General features: G+C 41.2%; 1 protein-coding gene across 7 annotated transcripts in view; it reads right to left on the minus strand.

Annotated features, from left to right (window-relative positions):
• The window catches only part of DOCK4 (dedicator of cytokinesis 4), a 433,703-nt gene that overhangs the window by 146,355 nt on the left and 263,027 nt on the right, over positions 1-24,321 (minus strand). For all 7 annotated transcript variants that reach the window (XM_030308249.1, XM_030308247.1, XM_030308245.1 and 4 more), the window contains 3 exons: positions 17,814-17,938; positions 16,830-16,992; positions 10,944-11,050 (listed from right to left, as the gene is read on the minus strand). In XM_030308249.1, coding sequence (XP_030164109.1) covers positions 10,944-11,050; positions 16,830-16,992; positions 17,814-17,938 — 395 coding nt within the window. The remainder of the gene's footprint in view (positions 1-10,943; positions 11,051-16,829; positions 16,993-17,813; positions 17,939-24,321) is intronic.

The raw sequence follows: 24,321 nt of genomic DNA on the forward strand, positions 1-24,321 counted from the left end.
CATAAATACTAGGACACAAAAGTTATTTCAAGACCTTCTGCTAAAAATGCCAGGCGTGCGTGCGTGCGTGTGTGCGTGTGTGTGGTAGGGGAAGGGGAGGTGGAGTAATTCAGTAAAGTAAAGCAGAGAATCACTCTTTGGTCTCTATGAACCTTTTGATGATAACATTTGCCAGGGGTTCGACACCGATTATTTTTGTCCAGTAGGAGTCAAAGGAGATAATGCTAGGTATGGGGTTAGAGTTGGAGGTTTTAATCTATTCCTGAAGAACTTAAGTGGCCTTGAGAAACTGCACAGAACAATTTCAGAGCAAATCTTTTGTTGTTCTCTGAGGTTCTCAGCATGCATCCTTAACACATCATACAAACACTGGAGATTTCAAAAGCCATCCCAGAAATTACCATTTACGAGGGTTTACTACATATCAGGCACCGCAAAGCACTTTAATGCATTTTCTTATTCTTGTAACAACCTCATGAGGCAGGACACTGTAACCTGAGAAGCTTTGTGATTTGCCCAAAGTCACATCATCAGAACCACAATTTCTGTTCATAACTACTATAGAACACTGCCTCCTTCAGATGGTGTTTTAACCAAGTCTTGAACTTTGCTATAATGAAGTACACATTGATTCATAGGTAACATACTGAATGGTGGGTAAGGCTAGGGAAGACCAAAACGTTCACTTTAAAAAAAAAAAAAAAGGTGTATTTGTGGGAGATACTCTGGGAGGCAGCTTCGAGTTGTCTGTGCCGCTGAAATGGTTTCATGTCATATAAACCTATGAGGCCAAGAGCGAGATGACTAGGCTCTGTTCTGAAACCACATGGAGCATGTAGGATCACTTGACCTGGATGCAGTGGGGAGCAAGGCCAGCCAGGAGCAGGTAAGGCATGATACAAGAGCTTGGGAATACAACATGTGAGTGAGAGATCATCTTTTCGTTTACTTGATGAAATAGAATCTACTGAAGAGAAACTGGATTGAGAAGCAGTGAATAGAAACGGGGTTCTAGAAGGTGGGCCTATAGGGCAGGGGCAGGTGTCAACCTTTAGAGCTGAAGCCATAAAGGTTGTCCAGCCTTTCATAAGGAAATGCACAGTTCATTACCAAAAGCCAGGTAGTGACGAAGAATAAGCAGTAAATTCCTTGGGCCTTCTACAGCCAGTGGGGAGAAGTATCTGTGCTGGGAGGGCAATTCCAAGCCAGGGTATGGAATGGAGAAAACAAATGGGTATGAGCAATCCCCCTCCCCCACCTCCCCTAAGAGTCAATTAGCTCACAGAAATGAAGCTGTATGGTGTGGCACTGCCCGTGTGTTAATTGGAAATACTGGTACAACAGCCATGGTTGGGTGTTGCAATGCTCTTGAGTCTGAGGCTGACCACCAGAAAGCTGCAGCTTCCCACCAAGCTGTACCACATGTATTGAAAAGTGGTTTTGTCACCATGGTACAGTCCAGTTATACGTCTACACTAGATGAGGGGTGAAATATGAATCGCTCGCCTTCTGGGGACGCTCGCGCAACAACTGTTTTGGTTTGGGCACAAGGACAACTTTTTTCTATCAAATCCTATGCAGGCATGGAACAAGGCAATGAGGACATGAGAATAATAAGACCCTGTTGTCCCTGTTCCCTTGTGACAGACACAGCTAATGTATTACCTGTGTTATGGATATATGATAATAGACGAGGGGACAATTAACTGAGCCACTCTTTCTGGGAGAAACGAGGCAACATGACCACGGCCTCTTGAGGCTGCTGCTGGATTACAGGAACAAAACAATGTCATTGTCACAGTAAAGGACAATTCTCTGTGTTTGCTTCGATAGGCTGGGATCTGTGCGACTCATCTCAAAAAGGCATGAAGTTAATTTATTACAAATTAGACAAGAAGAAGTAAGAACCAGCCCTCTCCTTGACTACACTTGAGATTAAAATCGGACCTGACAGGACAAATGTGCTCAGACTCTCCCAGAAGAACTAAAAGCAGGTTCTGGGAAGCGGTGGTGGTCTCAATCTGCTTTAAGATGACACAGCTTGGCTCACAGACTATTCCTCGGGCCAGGGCTGAAGCCAGTTGATAGAGCAATGAATGGTGCATTGTGCCAGAGACTATTTGTTTGACCCACCATTTTAGCTGTGTGAAAGAGAGCTGCACTGGTCAGTCCTGAGCAGTGTTCCAGAAACAGGGTATCTGCAATAATATAAGCTATGTGATGGAGCGATGAACATATGTATAATTTATGCAGAAATAAACACATACTGAAATCCAGAGTGCGTTAATCAACTTAAGGGTCTGTAATCTACAGAAAGTAAAGAATTAAATTTAAAAAATACAGTGAGTTAGACAATCCAATTGGCACTATATTTTACCCGTTAATCATAACCAGATTTAAATAGTTGTGGCAGCAAAATACCTTCTTTAGGGACTCTTTCAGTATAATTAGCCATCCTGAAGGATATTATTAAAAATTGATTAAATTCCTATTTGCCAGTCCTTTAATTTGGTATTAAGAATGTACCAAAGAAATAAACAAAGTCCCTGTCCTTGAGGGAATTATGCATCTGGCCTCTGCACCATTAAGACCCATGACAAAGTTGTGACTAGGGCCGCTGGGTTCCAGCCCTGCTGGGGAAGGGAAATCAGGGCTCATGGAAGAGGGGCTGTTTGACTTCAGTCAAACAGAATCAGAGGCTCGCCAAGCAAATGAGGGAGTGACATTTTATGTAGAAGAAATGGTAGATATAAAGGCACTGGGAGAATAAAAGCACACACGTGAGACTATGGAGCCATGGCGATTAAGTGCAATAGCACAAAGGTTAACTTAGTTTCAGTAAATATGCTAAGGTTATGTAAGATGTTAAATAAGGAGAAGCTAGGTGAAGGGTATATGGGAATTTTCAGTACTATTTTTTGCAATTCTTCTGTGAGTCTAAAATATCTTATAAACAACCTTTTGTTTTTTTTATGGTACAAGTATATTGTGACAACTATATGCACTTTAGTAAGGCTGGAGCATGGGAATTTTCAATGCAAAAAGGCCTCAGGAGGCACTGAGTGGCTCAGTCAATTAAGCATTTCACTCTTAGTTTTGGCTCAGGACACGATCTCACAGTTTCATGAGTTCAAGCCCCACGTCGGGCTGTGCACTGGCAGCATGGGGCCTACTTGGGATTCTCTCTCTCTCCCTCTCTCCCCACCCCCCGCCACACTCTGTCTCTCTCAAAATAAATAAATAAACTTAAAAACAAAAAGCCTCAGAACTGCCTTAAACCTCTCAATTAGGAAAATCCCAAGGTGATTCCAATACTCACCTCTGGTTTCAATTCCCTAGATTAAGTACAGCCAAAGAGGTAGAGCTGAGAAGTTCTGCAACCATCTATTTATATATGGAGGATGCATGTGAAAAGCCAAGGAAAACTGTGGGTTTCTGTCCATAGCCGGCATGAGTGGGGGCAGGAGGAAAGCTCAGTTTGGGACCTGCTGAGTTTGAGGCGTCCCTGGCGAAGCCAGATGTAGATGGTTGGTAGGCTGGTAAAAGCTATGGGCTGGAAATCCAGTGTGGCTCCTATCAGCAGAGACGTGGTGAGCTAACCCATGGAATAGCCTGAGACGGTTTTAGATTATAGAAGTCACACACGTTGGCCAAGGATGAAAGCTGTGATAACACTCACATGTAAAGGGTGGATAAAGAGAGAGAGGTCCTCAAAGGAGAAGAAGGATGGAGCTCAGGAGAACACTGTAAAGCAGACCAAGGAATGTGGGTTTTTAGGAAGGGTAATCAATAGTGTTACAGGTTACAAGGAAGGCAAGTAAGGAAAGATTCTGAAAGCGGCCAGTGGCTTTAGCCACTGTGGGAAGAATGAAGATATGCTGGTATAATCTGTTAGAATGAAGGGGCTTTCTGGACATCACATTAATAACCTTCAGTGTTAAGACCAAGTCCACCTATTAAGTTACCTTAGCCTTCTTTTTCTTTTTCTGTTCAGCATGGCATGCTTTTATGCTAAACTTATCAGCTTACTTTTAATTTTTTGAATTTTACAGGTGTTGCATTTTAAATTTCTCTCACAGTGAGTGATAAAACAAGAGTTATGTGACCCAGGATGGCACTAGTGACTTCGAGGGAGAAACTTCATTTGAGCTGTGGGGACAGAAGCAGCGTGAGGAACAAATGGAATGCAGGAAGGTGGAGACAGTGAAGGAAGACTGGCCTTTCATGCACACAGACCATGGTGGGAAGGGAAGGAGGACTGTGGGGCTATTTAAAAAGTCTTGCTTTTGTTTTTAAGAAATAGGCTTGAGCAGGTTTATTAACCTGAGAGAATACTGCCAGAAGAAAGGAAGCAGACACAGTTGCAGGAGGAAGAGGGGACATTGGGAGGAGCAGAGTCTCCAGGGAGTCAGGAGGGAGGAAGATCCTGAAGGAAGCAGGTGGAAGAATGACCCTTGGAGAGAAGGAGCCTTGTCCCGTCATCTGAGACAGGATGCAGGAGGGAAGGGAAGGAGGCAGATAAGCCTGCAGGTGGTAAAGGAGACAGCACAGGAAGTGAGGCAAGATCCTGTCCGACAGCTTCTGTCTTCTCTGCTAAGTAGAGGGAAGTGGTGTGACAGGCAGAATGGTGCAGTCTTGCCAACAGCTCTCATGGGGGCTGATCTGGAAGAATTCACGGTGAATTGGGAACAGCCACCCTTTCTAAGCTGTGTTCCCACTGTCAGAGCTTCTCATGTCTCTCTCCGCCTTGACTACGATGGTTTCATCAACAAAGAAGTTTTAAATTTTATACAAACTGACAACTTTTTTTCTGTAGTTGATTTCTAACCTGTGAGCCATTATTAGGAAAGCCCTCCTTACCTGAATATTATAAAATGTTCAGTCATATTTTTAAGGCTTTTTTTTTTTTTTTTTTTTTTTTTTTTTTTTTTTTTTTTACCTTTAATCTGAAACTTGCTTTGTTAGAAGAAGCAAGGTAGCTCTTTTGCTCCAAAACACCCATCGTGGTCATCTCATCACTACTTATTAAATGGGCTATTTTTTTTATTCAATGATTTGAAATCTCCTCCTCCTCCTATCTTTTCTACTTTTTCTAAAATAGTAAATTCAAGACTGCAATTATCAGCATGCTGTGTGCCCTCCTGCCATGGGAGAAGGATAAGCATTATGCTCATAATATGGTTTTACAATCATAAACTCCAAGTGGCCTCAGGCTGAAAGTGAACTTGCTGGCTCAGTACTATGAAAAAGAAAACCATGGCATCAACTAGACTAAAAACAAAAGTTGTTAGAGTTGGCAAGTATCCCACACCTCTTCAAATAAGCAACATTGAATTACCCTAATCATAAGACAACATAGCTACTTATGGTTCTTCTATGGAACTAATGCTTCCTGATGGGTCTACTCAAAGTAGGTCTGCCCAAAATTAGACAACTTACAGACATCATCCTGGGCCTCCTTTGTGGTCGAGGAAGATCACTGGGAACACCTGTCTTTTAAATTGCTCAAGCTCAAATAAATGAATTTTCCTATGCCTTATGGATCGGAATTCTAAACACGCCCATGAAAATTTGTATAAGGGCTTGAGCAGATTCAAAGCTCTACTTCTGAGAAAAGTTTTGCCCTTGCCAGCAGGTCCATGACAGGCAACTGGTATCAGAAAAAAAGTGGTTCTCTGTCTGGAAGTCGGTACCAGTTGAGCTCCTCAATGCTTCTGCGGAGAAGCAAGCTCCACTCCCTGTCCACCTGGCATTTTAGGTGTAATGATGTCTCTAAAAATCAACTATGAATCTTGGTATTATTCATACTCATTTAGAGGAGTCAACCTGGACTTGACTGGACACTTAGCACCTGCCCCAAAACACTGTCTGACCCGTAGGTGTGAAAGCCCATACTTGATATGCCATATGAAAGTGATCCATTCTTTTATATATTATTAGGAAGCTGGAAGCTCAGTTTTAACGACCTTAGCCCTGCCTTTTCTGGGTCAAGATTTAATGTTACACAGAGGCAATATCACCAACACTCATACAAAGTACCATTATGCTTTTTGGAAAACTGTAGCTAAAGACATTGCCTGTCATATATCTTACATAAAGCACCTCTCACCTAATGGTGAGATAAACAGATCATTTTCGTTCTAGTACATTGAACTCTATTTGTTTTACTGACTTCTAAATGGAAGGAAAATTTCCAAACTCTTTCTATGAAGCCAGCATCACCGTGATTCCAAAACCAAACCAAGACGCCACTAAAAAGGAGAACTATAGACAAATTTCCCTGGTGAACACGAATGCAAAAATTCTCAACAAGATATTAGCCAACCAGATCCAACAATACATTAAAAAAATTATTCACCATGACCAAGTGGGATTTATACCTGGGATGCAGGGCTGGTTCAATATCCCCAAAACAATCAATGTGATTTATCACATCAATTAAAGAAAGGACAAGAATCATATGATCCTCTCAACAGATGCAGAGAAAGCATTTGACAAAATACAGCATCATTTCTTGATAAAAACCCTCAAGAAACTAGAGACAGAAGGATTGTACCTCGAGATCATAAAAGCCATATATAAAAGACCCAACACTAACATCATCCTCAATGGGGACAAACTGAAAGCTTCAGGAACATGACAGGGATGTCCACTCTCACCACTGTTATTCAATACAGTATTGGAAGGCTTAGCCTCAGCAATCAGAAAACACAGAGAAATAAAAGGCATCCAAATCGGCCAGAAGGAGGTCAAACTTTCACTCTTCACAGGTGACATCATACTGTATATGGAAAATCCAAAAGATTCCACCAAAAAACTGCTAGAACTGATCTGTGAATTCAACAAAGTTGCAGGATATAAAATCAATGCACAGAAATCAGTTGCATTCCTATACACCAATAATGAAGACAATAGAAAGAGAAATGAAGGAATCGATCCCATTTACAACTGCACCACAAAAAACATAAAATACCTAGGAATAAATCTAACCAAAGAGGTGAAAAATCTATACACTGTAAACTATAGAAATCTTATGAAAGAAATCGAAGAAGACACAAAAAAATGGAAAAATATTCCCTGCTCCTGGATAGGAAGAAGAAATATTGTTAAAATGTCGATACTACCCAAAGCAATCTACATATTCAATGCAATCCCTATCAAAATAACACGAGCATTCTTCACAGAGCTAGAACAAATAATCCTAAAATTTGTATGGAACCAGAAAAGACCCCAAATAGCCAAAACAATCTTGAAAAAGAAAACCAAAGCAGGAGCCGTCACAATCCCAGACTTCAAGCTATACTAGAAAGCTGTAATCATCAAGACATCATGGTACTGGCACAAGAACAGACACTCAGATCAATGGAACAGAATAGAGAACCCAGAAATGGTCCCACAAATGTATGACCAACTCATCTTTGACAAAGCAGGAAAAAATATCCAATGGAATAAAGACAGTCTCTTCAGCAAGTGGTGCTGGGAAAACTGGACAGCCACATACAGAAGAATGAACATGGACCACTTTCTTACACCATACACAAAAATAAACTCAAAATGGATGAAAGACCTAAATGTAAGACAGGACACCATCAAAATCCTCGAGGAGAAAGCAAGCAAAAACCTCTTTGATCTTGGCCGCAGCAACTTCTTACTCAACATATCTCTGGAGGCAAGGGAAACAAAAGCAAAAATGAACTACTGGGACCTCATCAAAATAAAAAGCTTCTGCACAGAGAAGGAAACAATCAGCAAAACTAAAAGGCAACCGACAGAATGGGAGAAGATATTTGCAAACAACACGTCAGATAAAGGGTTCATATCTATCAACACCCAAAAAACAAAAAATCCAGTGAAGAAATGGGCAAAAGACATGAATAGACACTTCTCCAAAGAAGACATCCAGATGGCCAACTGACACATAAAAAAATGCTCCACATCACTCATCATCAGGGAAATAAAAATCAAAACCACAATGAGATACCACCTCACACCTGTCAGAATGGCTAACACTAGCAACTCAGGCAACAACAGATGTTGGCGAGGATGCGGAGAAAGAGGATCTCTTTTGCACTGCTGGTGGGAATGCAAACTTGTGAAGCCACTCTGGAAAACAGTCTGGAGGTCCCTCAAAAAGTTAAAAATAGAACTACCCTACGACCCAGCAATTGCACTACTAGGTATTTATCTAAGGGATACAGGTGTGCTATTTCGAAGGGACATACGCACCCCAATGTTTATAGCAGCACTATCAACAATAGCCAAAGTATGGAAAGAGCCCAAATGTGCATTGATGGATGAATGGATACAGAAGATGTATACACACACACACACACACACACACACACACACGTATATATACATGTGTGTGTATATATATATATATATACATACATACACACACACACACACACACACACACACTGGAGTATTACTTGGCAATCAAAAAGAATGAAATCTTGCCATTTGCAACTACGTGGATGGAACTGGAGGGTATTATGCTAAGTGAAATTAGTCAGAGAAAGACAAAAATCATATGACTTCCCTCATATGAGGACTTTAAGAGACAAAACAGATGAACATAAGGGAAGGGAAATAAAAATAATATAAAAACAGGGAGGGGGACAAAACAGAAGAGACTCATAAATATGGAGAATAAACTGAGGGTTACTGGAGGGGTTGTGGGAGAGGGGATGGGCTAAATCGGTCAGAGGCTCAGAGGCACTAAGGAATCTACTCCTGAAATCTTCGTAGCACTATATACTAATTTGGATGTAAATTTAAAAGAATAAATTAAAAGATATTCAATTAAAAAAATAAAAATAAAAAATAAAATAAAATATTTTGTCTTTGGGGGCACCTGGGTGGCTCAGTCAGTTAAGTGTACGACTTTGGCTCAGGTCAGGATTTCACCGTTTCTGAGTTTGAGCCCTGCATCAGGCTCTGTGCTGACAGCTTAGAGCCTGGAGCCTGTTGCAGATTCTGTGTCTCCCTCTCTCTGCCCTTTGCCCACTCACACTCTGTCTCTCTCTCTCTCTCTCTCAAAAGGAAATAAACATTAAAAAAAATTTAAAATATTTTGTCTCAGTATTTTATTTTACTTTTTCAATTTTTAAGTTTATTTATTTATTTTGAGAGAGAGAGAGAGAGAGCAAGCAGGGGAAGGACAGAGAGAGGGAGAGAGAGAGAATCCCAAGCAGGCTCCTACACTGCCAGCACGGAGATCTAGGGGGGCTCAAACTCACAAACCCTGAGATCATGACCTGAGCCGAAATCAAGAGCCAGACTCTTAACTGACCGAGCCACCCAGTGCCCCATCTTTGTATTTAACACTGTAAGCTTCTTTAAGTCACTTTTCAAAGTAGAGGGAATAGAAGGGACAGAAACACAAGGGACTTAAACTATTTTGTTAGCCGCTATATTTCCAGTACCTAGAATAGCGACTGACTTGTAGTTTGTGGTCAGTAAATTCATTGAACAAATAACTAGAAAATGAATGATTAACGAAATATGCACATACGCATGCATGCACATACCAGGGGAGGCTGCCAGGTTGTTGTGCATCATCCCTCATTTTATTAGCAATAATCCAAACGTGAAGAAAGTTTTTGTTTGTACTCCTTCATTCATTCAATAAATCTTTGTTGCACATCTACCATGTGCCAGAACCCCTGTGACCCAAGTTGTCATTCTTGAGGGACTCATAAATCTATTGGAGTAAACTGAGGGAGCATCAGACAATTATGGGACAATATTATGAGTACAATGGTAAGAGATGTGTGCAGAAACCCTGAGAACTCAGAGGAGGGAAGTTGACCAGCTAGAAACACAGGGAGTAGGGGCAGAGAGTGATGACCATTCTTCTGATAAAGGTTGTGGTCAAGGTGAGCATCCAAGGATGAGCAGGAGTTAACCACAGGGAGAGGGAGAGGAAGAGAAGACTCCAGGAGTGCCACTGGCAGAGGCAAAGCAGAGAGAACCAACAGCTAGTGGGGGAAGGAACTAGAAGGAGCTGGATGTGGCCATGGCATCAAATCCAGGAATGTTGAGAGGTGAAGCAGTAGGGGGTTGGGAAGCCTTGCACAATTCTGAGAAGCCTATGATTTATTTTCTATGAAGTCAGGAGTTTTTCAGGGGAGTTAAATTGGGAAGTGGCCTGGTCAGACGTACACCTTAGATAGGTCACCCTGATGGGATGAAACCTGGAGACGAGACGCAGGTGGGCAGAACCAGTTAGCCCAGGTATTAACTGATTAGTCTGGAAAGTCATGTGATCACAGAGACAGAGAAAGGCAAAGGAGAAATATTTTGGAGAAAACTGTATCTTTTAATCCTTTGTTTTATAGTTACTAGTATTTCTATTCTATACTTCTTCATTACTAGTATTTTTGGATAACTTCTAATGAGCTCTTGTTTTGTGAATTTTCTTTTTATTGCCTATTGCTGTATACTTTGTTCCCAAAGCTTTTATGACAATTCTTGACGCAGAGAATAGAAAGTAACAACCACTAAAGTTGTTACGACAAAGAACTGCCGATTCTCTACTTGCTTGGTGAGAGCAGAGGATAAGAAACACGTAATGATGACCCTGCTAAATTCACTCTGAGGGTATATAGATCTAGATCCGAAAGCATGTATGCAACGGAAAATTTTAAAAACTTATTTGTAAGGTTATTTAATCCTCTCAGGGCAACAGAAAGGACTTTAATGTCAACACATAGACTTACCCACATATGTACACCTAAATTAAAAAAGATATAAATCATCTTGAAAAGAGGTTTTAGGATCACACAGAATACAGAGACAATGCCTTACAAAAGATACGCTCCTTGCTAGCAATCTTCCAAAAGAGTATTCTTTTCAGTCATTTTTTTCTCTTTTCCAGAGTGGTAATAAGATAATGAATTAATAATTCAGGCCCATAGTCAACATCTGACTGACAATACCTTATGCACGATGAGCTCATGAGTGCCATCTGGAAGAGTCCTACCATCTTCCTGCATCAGGGGGACGAAGGAGAAACCAAACAATTTCTTCTCTCCTTTCTCCTTTGCTGTGAGAAAAAAAAGAATTATTTGCTTCTTTAAGCACCTATTTACAGAACTGTGTTCGAATTCACAGATTGCCAACAAGTGTGATCATCCAGAAATACAATCCACATTCAGCAGCTCCCTATACACAACAGTAAACAGCTTTTCTTAGGAGACCTCTATCTACAGTAGCCACCTTCCAACCCATATTCCTGCCCCATAATCTCCAAACTATGCGGCTTGACTAATTTTCTTCATGGGACTCACTCTCTGAAATTATGTTTTAAAAAAATTTCTGGATTGCCTATTTTTTCTCATCACATCCTCCCCTCTATCCCCAGGTGTAAGCAGCACTGAGGGCAGGATCCTTCTATTTTATTTTATTCTGAGCTTGGTATCTCAACAAGTACCAAGAACATAGTAGATTCTCAGTACGTATATGTTAAATAAATGAAGAAGTGAGTGAATGAATGTGAAGTTCAGTGTTTTGCTTACTACTTGGGCAAAGGTAGTTTCTAAGCTCTGCCTTGGTCTATAAAAGAACCTTCCCTATGTCCACTTGTGTGAAGACAGCCCTATGGAAGCTACCTCCTTGGGATCTTGGACGTGCTGGAAAACAAAATGAATTACAATCTATAGTTTAAGAAGAGCTTATTGCAGGAGTATTCTGGAAGATGGAAATGAGGCAATGAGGTTTTCAGATGCCCAATGAAGAATTACAATGGCTGGAAAGGTCAAGTATCATTGGCAATTATTTGTAGAGAAGGAAACTGAGGGAAAATGAGATCACATGATGTTGGGTAACCTGCTCTACATCTTGAGTACCATTCCAATTTTTTCCAACAAGCTTCCATTTCTCCAAAAATGGATAAAACATTCAAAGAAACTGGTTGGTTCAACTGGACTGTCTCCTTGTATTTGGATGTGTAGGGAAGAGTTCCAGGGCCTTGCAGCCTATTGGGGGCTGGATGGTTATTCTTTCCCACTCATGTGTGCAAGTGGAGAGTTATACTTGATGGAAGAGTCCAGCTTTGGAATGAGGATTAGAGCTAGAGGAGTGAGATATGGTGACCCTGAAGTTCAGACAAGAGGCTTTAGTAATACATCATTTCCTCATGATTGCTTCTGGCATTCAGCCACAGGGGAGTGGGGCACCACACAGAGAATAGTCATTTTGCCTCTCCAGTTTTGGCCTCTAGCATGGGGGCCCCCCTGAAAATGTGATTATAGCAAAGGATTTTCTTTTAAAGTTATTAATTTCAACCCCATAAAGAAACTGGGAAAATATCAATGTTTTTAAAAGTGAAATGAAAAGCACAGTGAAGATCTCTAGGATGAGATTTCTACATCAATGAGAAAACTGGCTATGGAACTCATGATTTAGGGGAGAACACATACTGAGAAGTAATTTCCTAAGTTTATGTCACTATCTTTTTGGTGTGGTTTTTGGTATTCAATTTGGAAGGCTTAAAAGATTCTGTGAATGAATAAAATTAGCAAAGGTTAAGAAACACAGCAATAGTTTCCTCAAATATGCCTTGTTATAAAAAAAAAAAACAACTAAATAGCAAAGTTTAAAGTACATGGTCTTCTGTCCCAAGTTACTAGATTAGCATTAATAAATTGAATGGATTATTAGGCACAATATGATCCCCTTTCACTAATGAGGACCCTAAGTTTATCAATTCTACCTCCTAATTTTGCCAATTCATTTTTTCTAATACCCCAACTCCAACAATTGTGCCGAGGGACCTCAGATTGACTGACCCTCTCTCCGCGCTCATCAGCTCTCACTTCCCATTTCTACACCCCACCCTTCTAATCACTTAGGATCCCCTCAACGAGCTACTCCTCCACACTTCCCATTATAATATTGTGGGTCGAAACCCAACTTGCACTTACACCTATGCCAGACCGATCTCACTTAAATTAATGCACATTAACCGCAGATGGACACTTAGCTGGGAAAACCTTCCACATATTTCTACCCAACTCACTTTTTCACTTTTCTAGATGGTGATTTCATCCATCCTCTTCCCTTCTCAAGCCTCCCATACCTCAGCCCTTCCCTCACTCTGAGCGGATGCAGAGAGGACTCCCACATGTTCCACCGAGGAATGCACCTGCTTCGGCTCTCCGGCACCATGCCTCCATCGTCCACTCAACCCAGAGCGCTGGACCCCATGCTCCCTTTATGCAAGGGAACTCCTCCTACATTTGTCCCATCTCTCTTCTACATCATCAGTTTTCCATCTCTACCAGATCATTTCCACCAAATATGCTTTAGAACTCTATCTTAAAAAGAAAACAACAACAACCCTCCTGTGACCCCAGTTGCATTATAGTTACTATGTTACTATCTCATATCTCTGCTCTCTTGAATTCTTTCTAGCAAAGCTTCTGAAAAGATTTGTCTGTACTTACTGCCTGCCCTTCCTTTCCTCTATCTCAATCTTGGACTCACTCCTGCCAGACTTTCATCACCACAAATCCACTAAAACCACTTGTCAGATTCAATGACTTCCATGATGCCAAACGGGGTGGTAATTCCTCTGTCCTCAACTTAATTATCATTGGCACCTGACATATCAGATCAATTCCCCTCTTGAAAATCTTTCTTCAATTAACTTCCTGGATTCTATTTCTGGATTCTCCTTCTACCTCACTGGCTACTCCCTCTTAATTTCCTTAATGGCTTCTTCTCATTCTCTCAAGATCTAAATGTGAAAGTACCCCAGAAATCCACCCTTGAACTTGCCTCTGCTATCTAAATTTACTCGTTAGGAATCCAATTGCATCCAGTCTCATGGCTCTGAAAATCATGGGCATTGGTGATATGTTGGAGCTGGCCTGTACTGGCTCACAGGAGATGACAGTGTGCATCTATCCTCAACTCCAAGTTCAGTGATGGTCATGTTGGTAGCTTGAATTTAGCCATGGTGGGAGCATTTACTTGATGGAAATCAGCAAATACTATAATTCAGGGCTCTCCTCTCCCCCAGGCCAAGTGCTGGTTATTAAGTATTTACAGCACAACAATGGGCCCTGTGTTGTCCTCAAGTTTGTCTCCAGCTTGGACCTCATTCAACTGTCTATCTGACATCTTTAATGTCTAAAAGACTTCTCAGATTTAATATGTAATATTTGGGTTTTGCTCTCCAAAAAGATCCTTCCTGTTGCCTTCCCCCACTTCATTAAATGATCACTTCATTCTTAGGCCAAAATCTTCAGGGTCATCCTTGACTTTTCCCCTTCCTTCACATCTAGTCTATCAATAAATCTGCAAAAAAGAACTGGCCTACTACCGTCCTAATGCAAACCACTTTAACCTCTTACTTGGGGGACTGCAAAAGCCTCCTACATGGCTTTCTATTCCCACCTACAACCTCTCATCTCAAAGCAGCCAGGCTTATCCTTAATCTAAATCCTCTAATGGCTCTCCTCCCTGCAAACAAAGTCCCAAGTCTTCCCCATGACTTAGAAGACAATATGGGATCTGGCTCCCCTCCTCTGTCTCTGGCCTCATCTCCAAACTCTCCCAGCTGCTCATTCTGGCCTCCTTGCTATTCCTTGAAAATGCCAAGCAGGTTTCAACCTTAAGCGTTTTGTATTCACTGTTCTCTCTGCCTGTAATATTCTTTCCCCAGATACCCAAGGGCTCATGCCTTTATTTCTTTTAGGTTGCTGCTGATACATCTCCTTATTAGAGAGCTCCTTTCTGATCAGCCTTTGTAAAATAACAATACAGCATCATCACTTTCCAGCACCTAAATCCAATATAATCTTCTTTACTGCACTTATCAGTACCTGGTATAGTATGTATTTATTTGCTCAGATATTGTCTGTCTCCCCTTTTTAGCACAAAAGCTCTATGAGAGGAGGTATTCTGCGATGTTCACTCATGTATCTCCAATGCCCAGTAACGTGCTTGACACATAGTAGGTATTCAGTAAACATGCATGTCATGAATAAAAAATACTTTTTATTTATTTTTTTTATTTTTATTTAAAAAAAAATTTTTTTAACGTTTATTTATTTTTGAGACAGAGAGAAACAGAGCATGAACAGGGGAGGGGCAGAGAGAGAGGGAGACACAGAATCGGAAACAGGCTCCAGGCTCTGAGCTGTCAGCATAGAGCCTGACGCGGGGCTCGAACCCATGGACCGTGAGATCATGACCTGAGCCGAAGTCGGACGTTCAACCGACCAAGCCACCCAGGCGCCCCTAAAAAATACTTTTTAAATAAATGTATGTATACAGAGAAATATCTGGAAGCTCATGTGATAAAATGATTGCCTGATTATTCATAGTTGATGGGATTATGGGGATTTTTCTTCTTCATGCTTGTGCCATTTCTTCTGAATTTTAACAATCAATATTTAAAAAAAAAACACTGAACTATGTTTGAAGTACAAGGACAAGAGGACAGATGTAATATGTTTTACTGAAAATAGCCTTTATTTCATTTTCCAAGTTCTCTGTCTAAATTTCTCCAAATGCTTTCTCCCTTTTTTCTCAGTTCATCTTTACTTTCCTCTATTGTTTTCTTACCTTAAAGTTCAAAGCTCCTATGAGGCTCAACTGAGAACTGGTAACAGGGATTGGGGAAGGAATGCTATGGCACCATTCCAAGTGCTTTATGCTTTCCCCCTCCAAGTCCTTTCCATGACACTCCTCTGGGAATTTAGAAGAATGTTAAGACCTTGCTAGTCAACTCCCTACATTCTAAAACGTCCACAAAAGCAAAATTACTGCAGCTTCCTGAGCCAATTCCAAAAACATGCCATCATCCCTGCAGGGGACAGTCCTTCTCTTCTCTCTGAATCCTGGTGCACTACACAGCGCCCAGGTGAAGTCACCGCTCATCTATTGGCAATGCCCCCATTCATTCCAGACTAAAGAGGAGTCTGCTGCTTCTCCAATAATGTGACTCTTTTGTACCTACCATGTATTACACTGTTCCTGAAGCAAGATTCACCAGAACCTTCTCCAGTCACAATGTACACTTCTGGTAGTATCTAAGACACATTTCAGGGACACAGGGATACCAGAAGATCCCTGGACTGGGGACTGGAGCGGGCCAGGAGTAGGGGCTTGAGAGGAGAATTAAAATAGAGATGTCAAGAAATGACAATTTTAGGGATAGCAATGTTCACATGGGCAAAACCTATAACATCTCTACATCTTGGGTTTTTTAAAACTGTAAAATGAAGCGATTACTTCATGTCATCTCTAAGGCCTATTCGGACTGACATTACTAGCCTGTCATTAGAATACTGTCTGAGACTGCACTGTGATGCAGGTATATGCAAATCAGATATATATCTGAGCCAATCAGAGGCTTTCCTAGGCACTTTACAGGCCTAGAAAACTCCTCCTGGGTTCCCCGGAGGTGTCTGAGAGCTGGATGAGCTCTCTGCTGGAGAAGCAGCAGGTGGGTCAGGACTGCCCCAAGCACCATAAGCCAGACACGTTTTTAATGCCGTGTCTCCCCTTTCTAATCTTTCTAGACTATGAAAGTGATCAACTCATTTTTATGAAAATGAACACCTTAAGAAGAACCCTGTAGACTTCCACAGGTATTTTTTCCTTCCTTGTCCTTCCTGTGTGTTTCCACAGACGTTACTGGTTCTTTGAGAAGAAGTGAGCCCACTCACCTTTCAGGACTCCACTCCCCTTCATTTCTCCCTCTCCAGGGTCTCTGGTTTGTCATACTTTCTGCAGAGTAGCCCACGTGGTCACTATAGCTCAGTAAGGACACTACCCCCACACAAGAGAGCCAGGCCCAAGAAAACACTTACTGGAACAATGCCGAAATTCAAAGCGGATGTGTGCGCCCCTGAATTTATCCACAGGAATAGGAAGTTTCAGCAGTTCGGACCACCTGGGACTGTTGTTATGATAAAGCACAAAGGAGTGGTACTCACTAGCTGGCGGCTCTCCAGAGCCGAAGGAGATAAAATCCTAACAAAGGAAACATGCAGGTTAAAGACAGCTTCAATGAAAGATTATTTGAAAAACAGCAGAGCAATTGCTTTGCTCTATCTGCCTGCTCCCCAAACAGCACTTCATGTGGCCCTCCCTGGGCCCTCGCTGTTCTACACTTGCATCTGTTAGCAGGTGTGTCCACTTAATCCCCGTGCACATCTCCCAAGGCCTCCGGAGCCAGGGGTGGACCTCTGTGACAAGTGCAAGATGGGCAATTGCACGCCCAATTTGGAGTTCAACTATGCGGCAAAGTCCTCAGCCTGCTGCAGTCACAAGCCTGTTCGGTGCCTCCCTGAGAAATGCACACGGCCTCCCTGAGGCTCACGCGAAACACTCCTTCCATTAAGGACCTGCTCCTATCACCCCAATCATCAACAGCACCCCATTCCTCAAGCCCTGTCTTGACCAAAATGAAAACAGACAGGATTCAATGTGGTAGTTTTTATTTTTTTTAACCAGTCGCCCAAGACAAAGTGTTCATCTCCAAAAGTATGACAGATGAAAGGGGAAGAGTGGGGTGATACTAAAAATGCAACATTTAAGGAATAGCTGCTCCGAGGAAATTACTGCCATGATTCCTTAAACAATCAAACTATAAAAGCCTTTCTGTTCTTCTACTGTCTCTTCTGGAAGGTATTTCAGTGATTTAATAAAAAAGGACAGAAAACTACCCTGGGGTGGAGAAGAACCATAAGGTGGAAAAGACTGTAAATCAGAAGTTAACCAATCACATTAAAGATGAACCCCGAACAATGATGTGGAATTGTTTTACCAGAAAGTACCCACTATCCACGTACCTTTAAGATCTGGCCACTACTCTCCACAATGAACATAGTGACTTCCACATTTCTGGCCACGCTCTTCCCTCCTTTTTCAAATTCACCCCTTTCTATAGTGATGTATAAATCATTCCTCATTTCACCTAGTAGGAAAATTAAAACCATGTTTTTAGAGATAAATGTTTCTGTGAGTGAGTGTACATGTGTGTGTATGTATAAATATATACATATATATTTATACATACACATACATACATATATATTTTATACGTATATGATATATATATATATATATATATCTTGTAAGTATAATAAAGTACTCTATCAAGAAAAACTTTAGTTCATAAAATGAACTGCTATAACATACATATAAAAGTAAAATATATTATATTTACACTTTTATAAAAGGGCCCCCACCCTCATTGCTAATACCCAAGAAAAGTAAAAGCCAGCCTCTGCTGGTCTGAAGTAGCGACACTGAAAATGTACATTTAGGAGGTGAATACAGGGAAGAAGAATGAAGGTGTTGTCAAGTCTCACCATTTTTCAATATTTCCCTCATTTCATTTATGAGGTGTGATTACAAAATGACAGCCTAGCAGGGTGGCTCAAAGAAGCCAGTCTCAATACTTCATAGACACAACACTTAGAGTAGAAGAAATACCCACATGGAATAAAATGACAGGACTGAAAAGGGTAGAGTTACAATTTAAATCTTTTTCTAAATTCACAGACAAAATGATCTCACTGCTGCAAGAATCCAGGTTAGACTTTATGAACACAGATGTAGAATAATTCAGTTATGCAAGACAAAGTTGGCTTACTGTTCCTTACCATCAAGCTATAAAACAAATAAGATCCAAACTGCCATATTCTATGAACACATACACCAATTTTTTTTCTCAATTGGTTATTTATAAAACTTACTGCCACAAGAAAAAAGAAATTTGATGCCAATGACCAAACTTAGGCAAACACACTGACAGCATGGTTTTACCTTTCCTATGAGAATTAGATTACGGGTAAACAGTGAGTGAGAAAGAAGTAAACACAATGTTACCAGAAAGTTTTTGAAGATAAATACTGGTAAGTTTGGCAACGTTGAATTCACTTTTACTTAATATAGCTTTCAAACATTAGAAGAATCAAAAGCAATATATACATTTTTTCCTAGTAAAAAAACCTTTCCACAAAAAAAAGCAGATCACTAGAAGAAACATAACCACACAAGTAAGCTCATAAAACTGGGAGATTTTTAAGACTTCCTGACAGCAGTGTGTACAAGAAAGTACCCTAACTTTCAAATCCATGGGGGAATACCAGTGTGACTGGTCACCTTCCTCCATTAAGACAAACTTTTGATGATGGCATCATTTGCCAGTGACCTGGACTGACCAGGAAACAGACGGGACATGAAATAGAGAAAATAAGTAAGTCCCATAAAGGATGAAATCTCAACCACCCTTTATAAAGAGTATGTAGAAAACACATTGGAAATAACTGATACAGTGGTCTCTGGCTTATGAATTTCTAGTTCTCTCATACAAATCAATTTGGGGAGGCAATGAACTTGGAATTCCAGGAGAAAACCAATATATTTCAACACATTTAAAATTATATCTGTGTGCTTTGTAGGTTTTTGTTTGAACCACCTCTCTTTTTTTTTTTTTATTTTTTACAAAGTGGCCGAGTAAATATTTTAAGTTTGCTACTTAAAAGACTACTACTACACACACACACACACACACACACCCTTAATAAAAGTGCATTTTAATGATTTAACAATACCATTACAAAATGAATAGTGCATTCACAAACTCCAGCCTCTAAATCAACCAATCTGAACAAAATCAAAATAGGCCTGATATGCTGCTGGTCTGCACATGTGCTATTTCAACACTATGTTTGGGAAAAAATTCTTGACGATAGTTCCCCCACTAACAGATTCGGCAGATAAAAAAGCAACACTCAAATCGAGGCAGATTAGAGCAAAATATGTCTGTTAACAATAGCAAAATTCCTTTGCTTCTTGGAGTAGGTGACACATAATGAGTAGCTCTGCTCACAGACAGACTAAAACATACAGTGGTTGATGGGAAGTATGGCTACAGGGGTTTCTACTTTAGGAATTTCTCATAATGAGTAATTAGCTAGTCCAAACCACACGGGGCTTAGCTGTCCTGCAAAACCAAGAAGAAGTGTTTCCTGCGAAGGAGACTTCCACTCTCATCTCTTGGGAGGAAGGGCAACTCTGACTTTATCAAAAGCAAGAAGGGATGAGGGAGGTTTGTAAGGTGACCTGTTTTCCCCAGTCTGTAGGCTAGGCCTAAAGGATGAATAGGGGTGGTGGAGAGATTAATGTGTTTCCAGAGCTATGAAATTCTTTATCCATGTACCCACTACATGCCAGATATTATTCTAGGCCTAGGAGACCCAGCAGTGAACAAAGCAAAAATCCTTTTCCCACAGAGTTTAGATTCCAGTAACAGGGAGGTCTTTAATACAGAAGCCAAATATATAGTATGTTGCATAATAACAGGAAGTTCTGCGGATAATAAGACTAAGAAGGGGCACAGGGAAAGCGGGTGTTTCATGAGAAAAGACGTCACTGAGAAGATGAGAGATGTGAGTAAGCTATGGTATATTTTGGCAAAGAAGAAAAGTTGAAAATGGCATGAGCTTCCCAAACCAATCCATAAAGCCTGTTTAGCTTATACCATAGCTGGATTCTTCTATTTCTTCTGAATTCAGAAGCGATTGTGAATTCAGATAAGCCTAAAGGATGTAGGGTAAACAGGAAGATTAGAATAAAAGATCTGGACTCAAGTCTCTTTCTCTCTACTGTTTGCTCTGTGTGGTATCCATCTAGATGGGGTAATATAACCTCCAGGCCTCAAGTTTTTGAGTTATTAAAATGGGGGTGGGGTAAAGACAGAGGCAGGGGAAAAGAGGTGGTAGGAGGGACAAGACTACTTTGTTATGTTACACTGTTTCTGTGACTTACGGAAGAACTTCTGAAATACATACATTCATAAATTCAAACACTTCAGGCACATGCTTTACTTTTCTGGTCTTTAATGGTCATTATCCCTGCAACCTTTTCCTCTTTTGCAAACCTTTTAGCCTCAAATAAGATTTCTCTGAAAAGGGAATACACAACAAGGAGAACATTTCTCCTGGATGACATTCTACGTATGTCTCCCCAGGAATTCTGCAGCTTGCTATGTTCCAGTACTGCAACGTACCGTATCTTGCCAAAACGTGCAGAAGGATAAAGCTGAAACGTGCTAATTAAAATCAATACACCTGAGGTCAGCTCTGGAGAAAACTAATAAGCCCAAATGCTGTTAAGAAAGCATCTTGGGTAATTAAGAGAGAAACCATAAAGTGAGTATGAAATGGAGTCATAGCACTAGTGTGAAAAGCTATTTTCCTGACAATGTTTATTAACACCTTGCACCTCTCAAATTTAATACTCTGTAAATTTGATGTGCATAACACCTGTCTCTGTTTAGTAGGCCCACTGGCTTTGCACGTGAAGGCTTCGCAAAATATCACTGTAGACAGATAAATATAAGGCCACAACAATGGGAACAAATTCAAAAGAGTTCAGTGATTACAGTCAAACGGGATCGACTTATGGCTTGACCTCAACAGCCAAGAGGTTTCCATTATTAGCTGAAACCCTGATCTTTGATTCTATGCTGGGAATGCCATGGATAAAGCCCAAGCTCGCCACATCAAGTAAACTACTGCACTCAGCCACAGGCTAGCCAAGTGCCTTAGCTGGGCTGGATACTTGTTAATATTTATGGAACTGGAAAAGTTCCTGCCCTTCCGTTAAAAACAAATCGACAAGTGTCTGAGACGAGGGGTATTTCATGGACTGAGATTATGACAATGATGATGACGGTGGTGGTAGTAGATAGATGGTATTTCCATCCTTCGCCAAGTGCTATACAGAGAACAGCTCATTAAATTCTCACATCAAGGTTAAAAGAAGGCCCTATTTTTCCACCTTACAGATAAGAAAATAGGTGTATAAATATTAAGAAATGTCCAGCATATTCTAAGTTTACATTAAAATCAAGTATTTTCAGCATGAAAAAATGTAATTTAACAGGGTGACAATGGCCATCAAATAACCTAGTGTAATTCAGCTTTCTTCGCCAGAAGATCAGTGCCTTAAGAAAGGAAGGTGTCAGTCCTACTCTGCTGTGTGTTGGTCAGATCAGACTTGAGGCACTGATTTCAGTTCGAGACACCATCTTCACAGGACAGGGACAGACACAAATGGCATCATCTGGACCATAAACAATACAGAGAAAGGACTCAGAGCCCATCAGCGGAGGGATGAGGGTGACAAGAGAATTAAGTGAATTTAAAGATGTTGAGGTTTCAAGCAGAAAAACTCAACCCAATAGATAGAAACTAGTCCAACACCAAGAGGTCATTTTGAGATCTGTGTTCTCGGGTCATTATCAATATTCAAGTTATGTGCCAGAAAACCATCACTAGGAACCTGAGGGAGAATCCATGCACTGGATATATGGCTGGGGTGCATGGCCCTTCAAGTGTGTGGCAGGCAGAATAAGGACACCTCCTGTACCCCAAAGAGATGTCCAGGTTCTAATCTGGGAACCTGTGAATATGTTACCTTACACAGAGAAAAGGGACTTTGCGGTGATTATTAATTAAGTTAAGGATCTTGAGATGGGAGACCTTCTTGGATTATCAGGGTAGGCTCAAAAGAATTATAAGGGTCCTTATAAGAGAAAGAGGGAGGGGCACCTGGGAGGCTCAGTCAGTTAAGCGACCGACTTTGGCTCAGGTCCATGACTTGCGGTTCCCAAGTTTGAGCCCCGTGTCAGGCTCAGTGCTGACAGCTCAGAGCCTGGAGCCTGCTTTGGATTCTGTATGTGTGTGTGTCTCTCTCTCTGCCCCTCTCTCACTGGCACTCTCTCTCTCAAAACTAAAAACATTAAAAAAAAATGTAAAAGAGGGAAATGGAGGCAGGAGGGCCAGAGACAGAGAAGGCGGTATGATGAGGGAAGCAGACATAGGAATGATGTGGGGGCCATGAGGCAAGGAGTGCAGGCAATCTCCGGAAGCTGGAGAAGGCAAGGAAATGAATTCTCCCTTACAGTCATCAGAAGAAATGCGGCCCTGCCGAAAGACCTGGATTCTAGCCCAGCCAGACCTGTGCGTAGTTCTGATCTCCATAACTGCAAGATAAGACTTTTGTGGTGTTTTAAGCCACCCCTCTTGTGGTGATTTGTAAGAGCAGCTATAAAAAACCCATACATATTGTATTATGTATTACCATGTATTATGTATGCCAACTATACCCAAGATTCTATCACTTAATGATATCTTCATGCGTGAGGGCAAGGACAGGACAGGAACCCAGGTAACTGGAAATCAAAGCAGACAACAGAAAGGGAAAATTTATGGATGGGCTGAAAACTGAACTTTGGATTTCTCACATATGGTGCATCTTCGGTGAAACCTATCAATGTTTTTTTCTCCTTTTTGTGTCATTCTCATTTTTGTTTTGCCTTATTTTAGGAGAGTATTATGAGGTATTGAACTTTTTGGGGGGGTAGCTTTTCAATTTTTGCTGACTACTAAGAAAATAATGGCAAATGCTATAATAGCATCCATGATAGTCTTGCCAGAACAGTGTTGCATAAAGACAGGAGTAGAGATGGGCTGTGGTTCCCTGATGCCCACGATATTCTAGGACAAGGATACCTGGTAGGGCCAGCTGGGGAAAGTCCTACACCCTTGTGTAATGGGGCCTGTAAGCCTCAAACTTTTGGAGGTGCCAGCTCCTCCACCATTCTGATTTGGGGCTGGAATCCCACCTCAGTATAACCCGGATGATCCTTAACCTCCACCTCTTGCATCGCCGTGGAATTCATTGGTTGAAAGTCCACAACCCCCTCCTCTAGCATGATCATGGGGTTCAGGTCTCAGGCAAGTGGTTACATGCGTGGAGGTCCAGTGACTTGGAGTGAGGGGTGGTGAGCTTTGGTTAGATTTAGGATGTATTTTTTTTTTTCAACGTTTATTTATTTTTGGGACAGAGAGAGACAGAGCATGAACGGGGGAGGGGCAGAGAGAGAGGGAGACACAGAATCGGAAACAGGCTCCAGGCTCTGAGCCATCAGCCCAGAGCCCGACGCGGGGCTCGAACTCACGGACCGCGAGATCGTGACCTGGCTGAAGTCGGACGCTTAACCGACTGTGCCACCCAGGCGCCCCGATTTAGGATGTATTTTTAAGGAAGTTCAAATTATATCACACTGGTTCCCACCTGCTTTTGCCAAAAGAAGGCTTATCTCAGGCAGTCCCATCTACTGATATGTCTCTGTCAGTAAGTGATAAAGAATAACATTTATACTTGAAAGAACAGAACTTCATATCCCCTTAAACACGAGGCAAACATATGCACAACATTCCTCTTACCCCAGTGTGCAAATCATTATCTAGTCAGCTTTGACCAAACAGAAATTTGACTTAT

The sequence above is a fragment of the Lynx canadensis genome, chromosome A2 (assembly GCF_007474595.2).
Source record: "Lynx canadensis isolate LIC74 chromosome A2, mLynCan4.pri.v2, whole genome shotgun sequence".
Taxonomy (NCBI): domain Eukaryota; kingdom Metazoa; phylum Chordata; class Mammalia; order Carnivora; family Felidae; genus Lynx; species Lynx canadensis.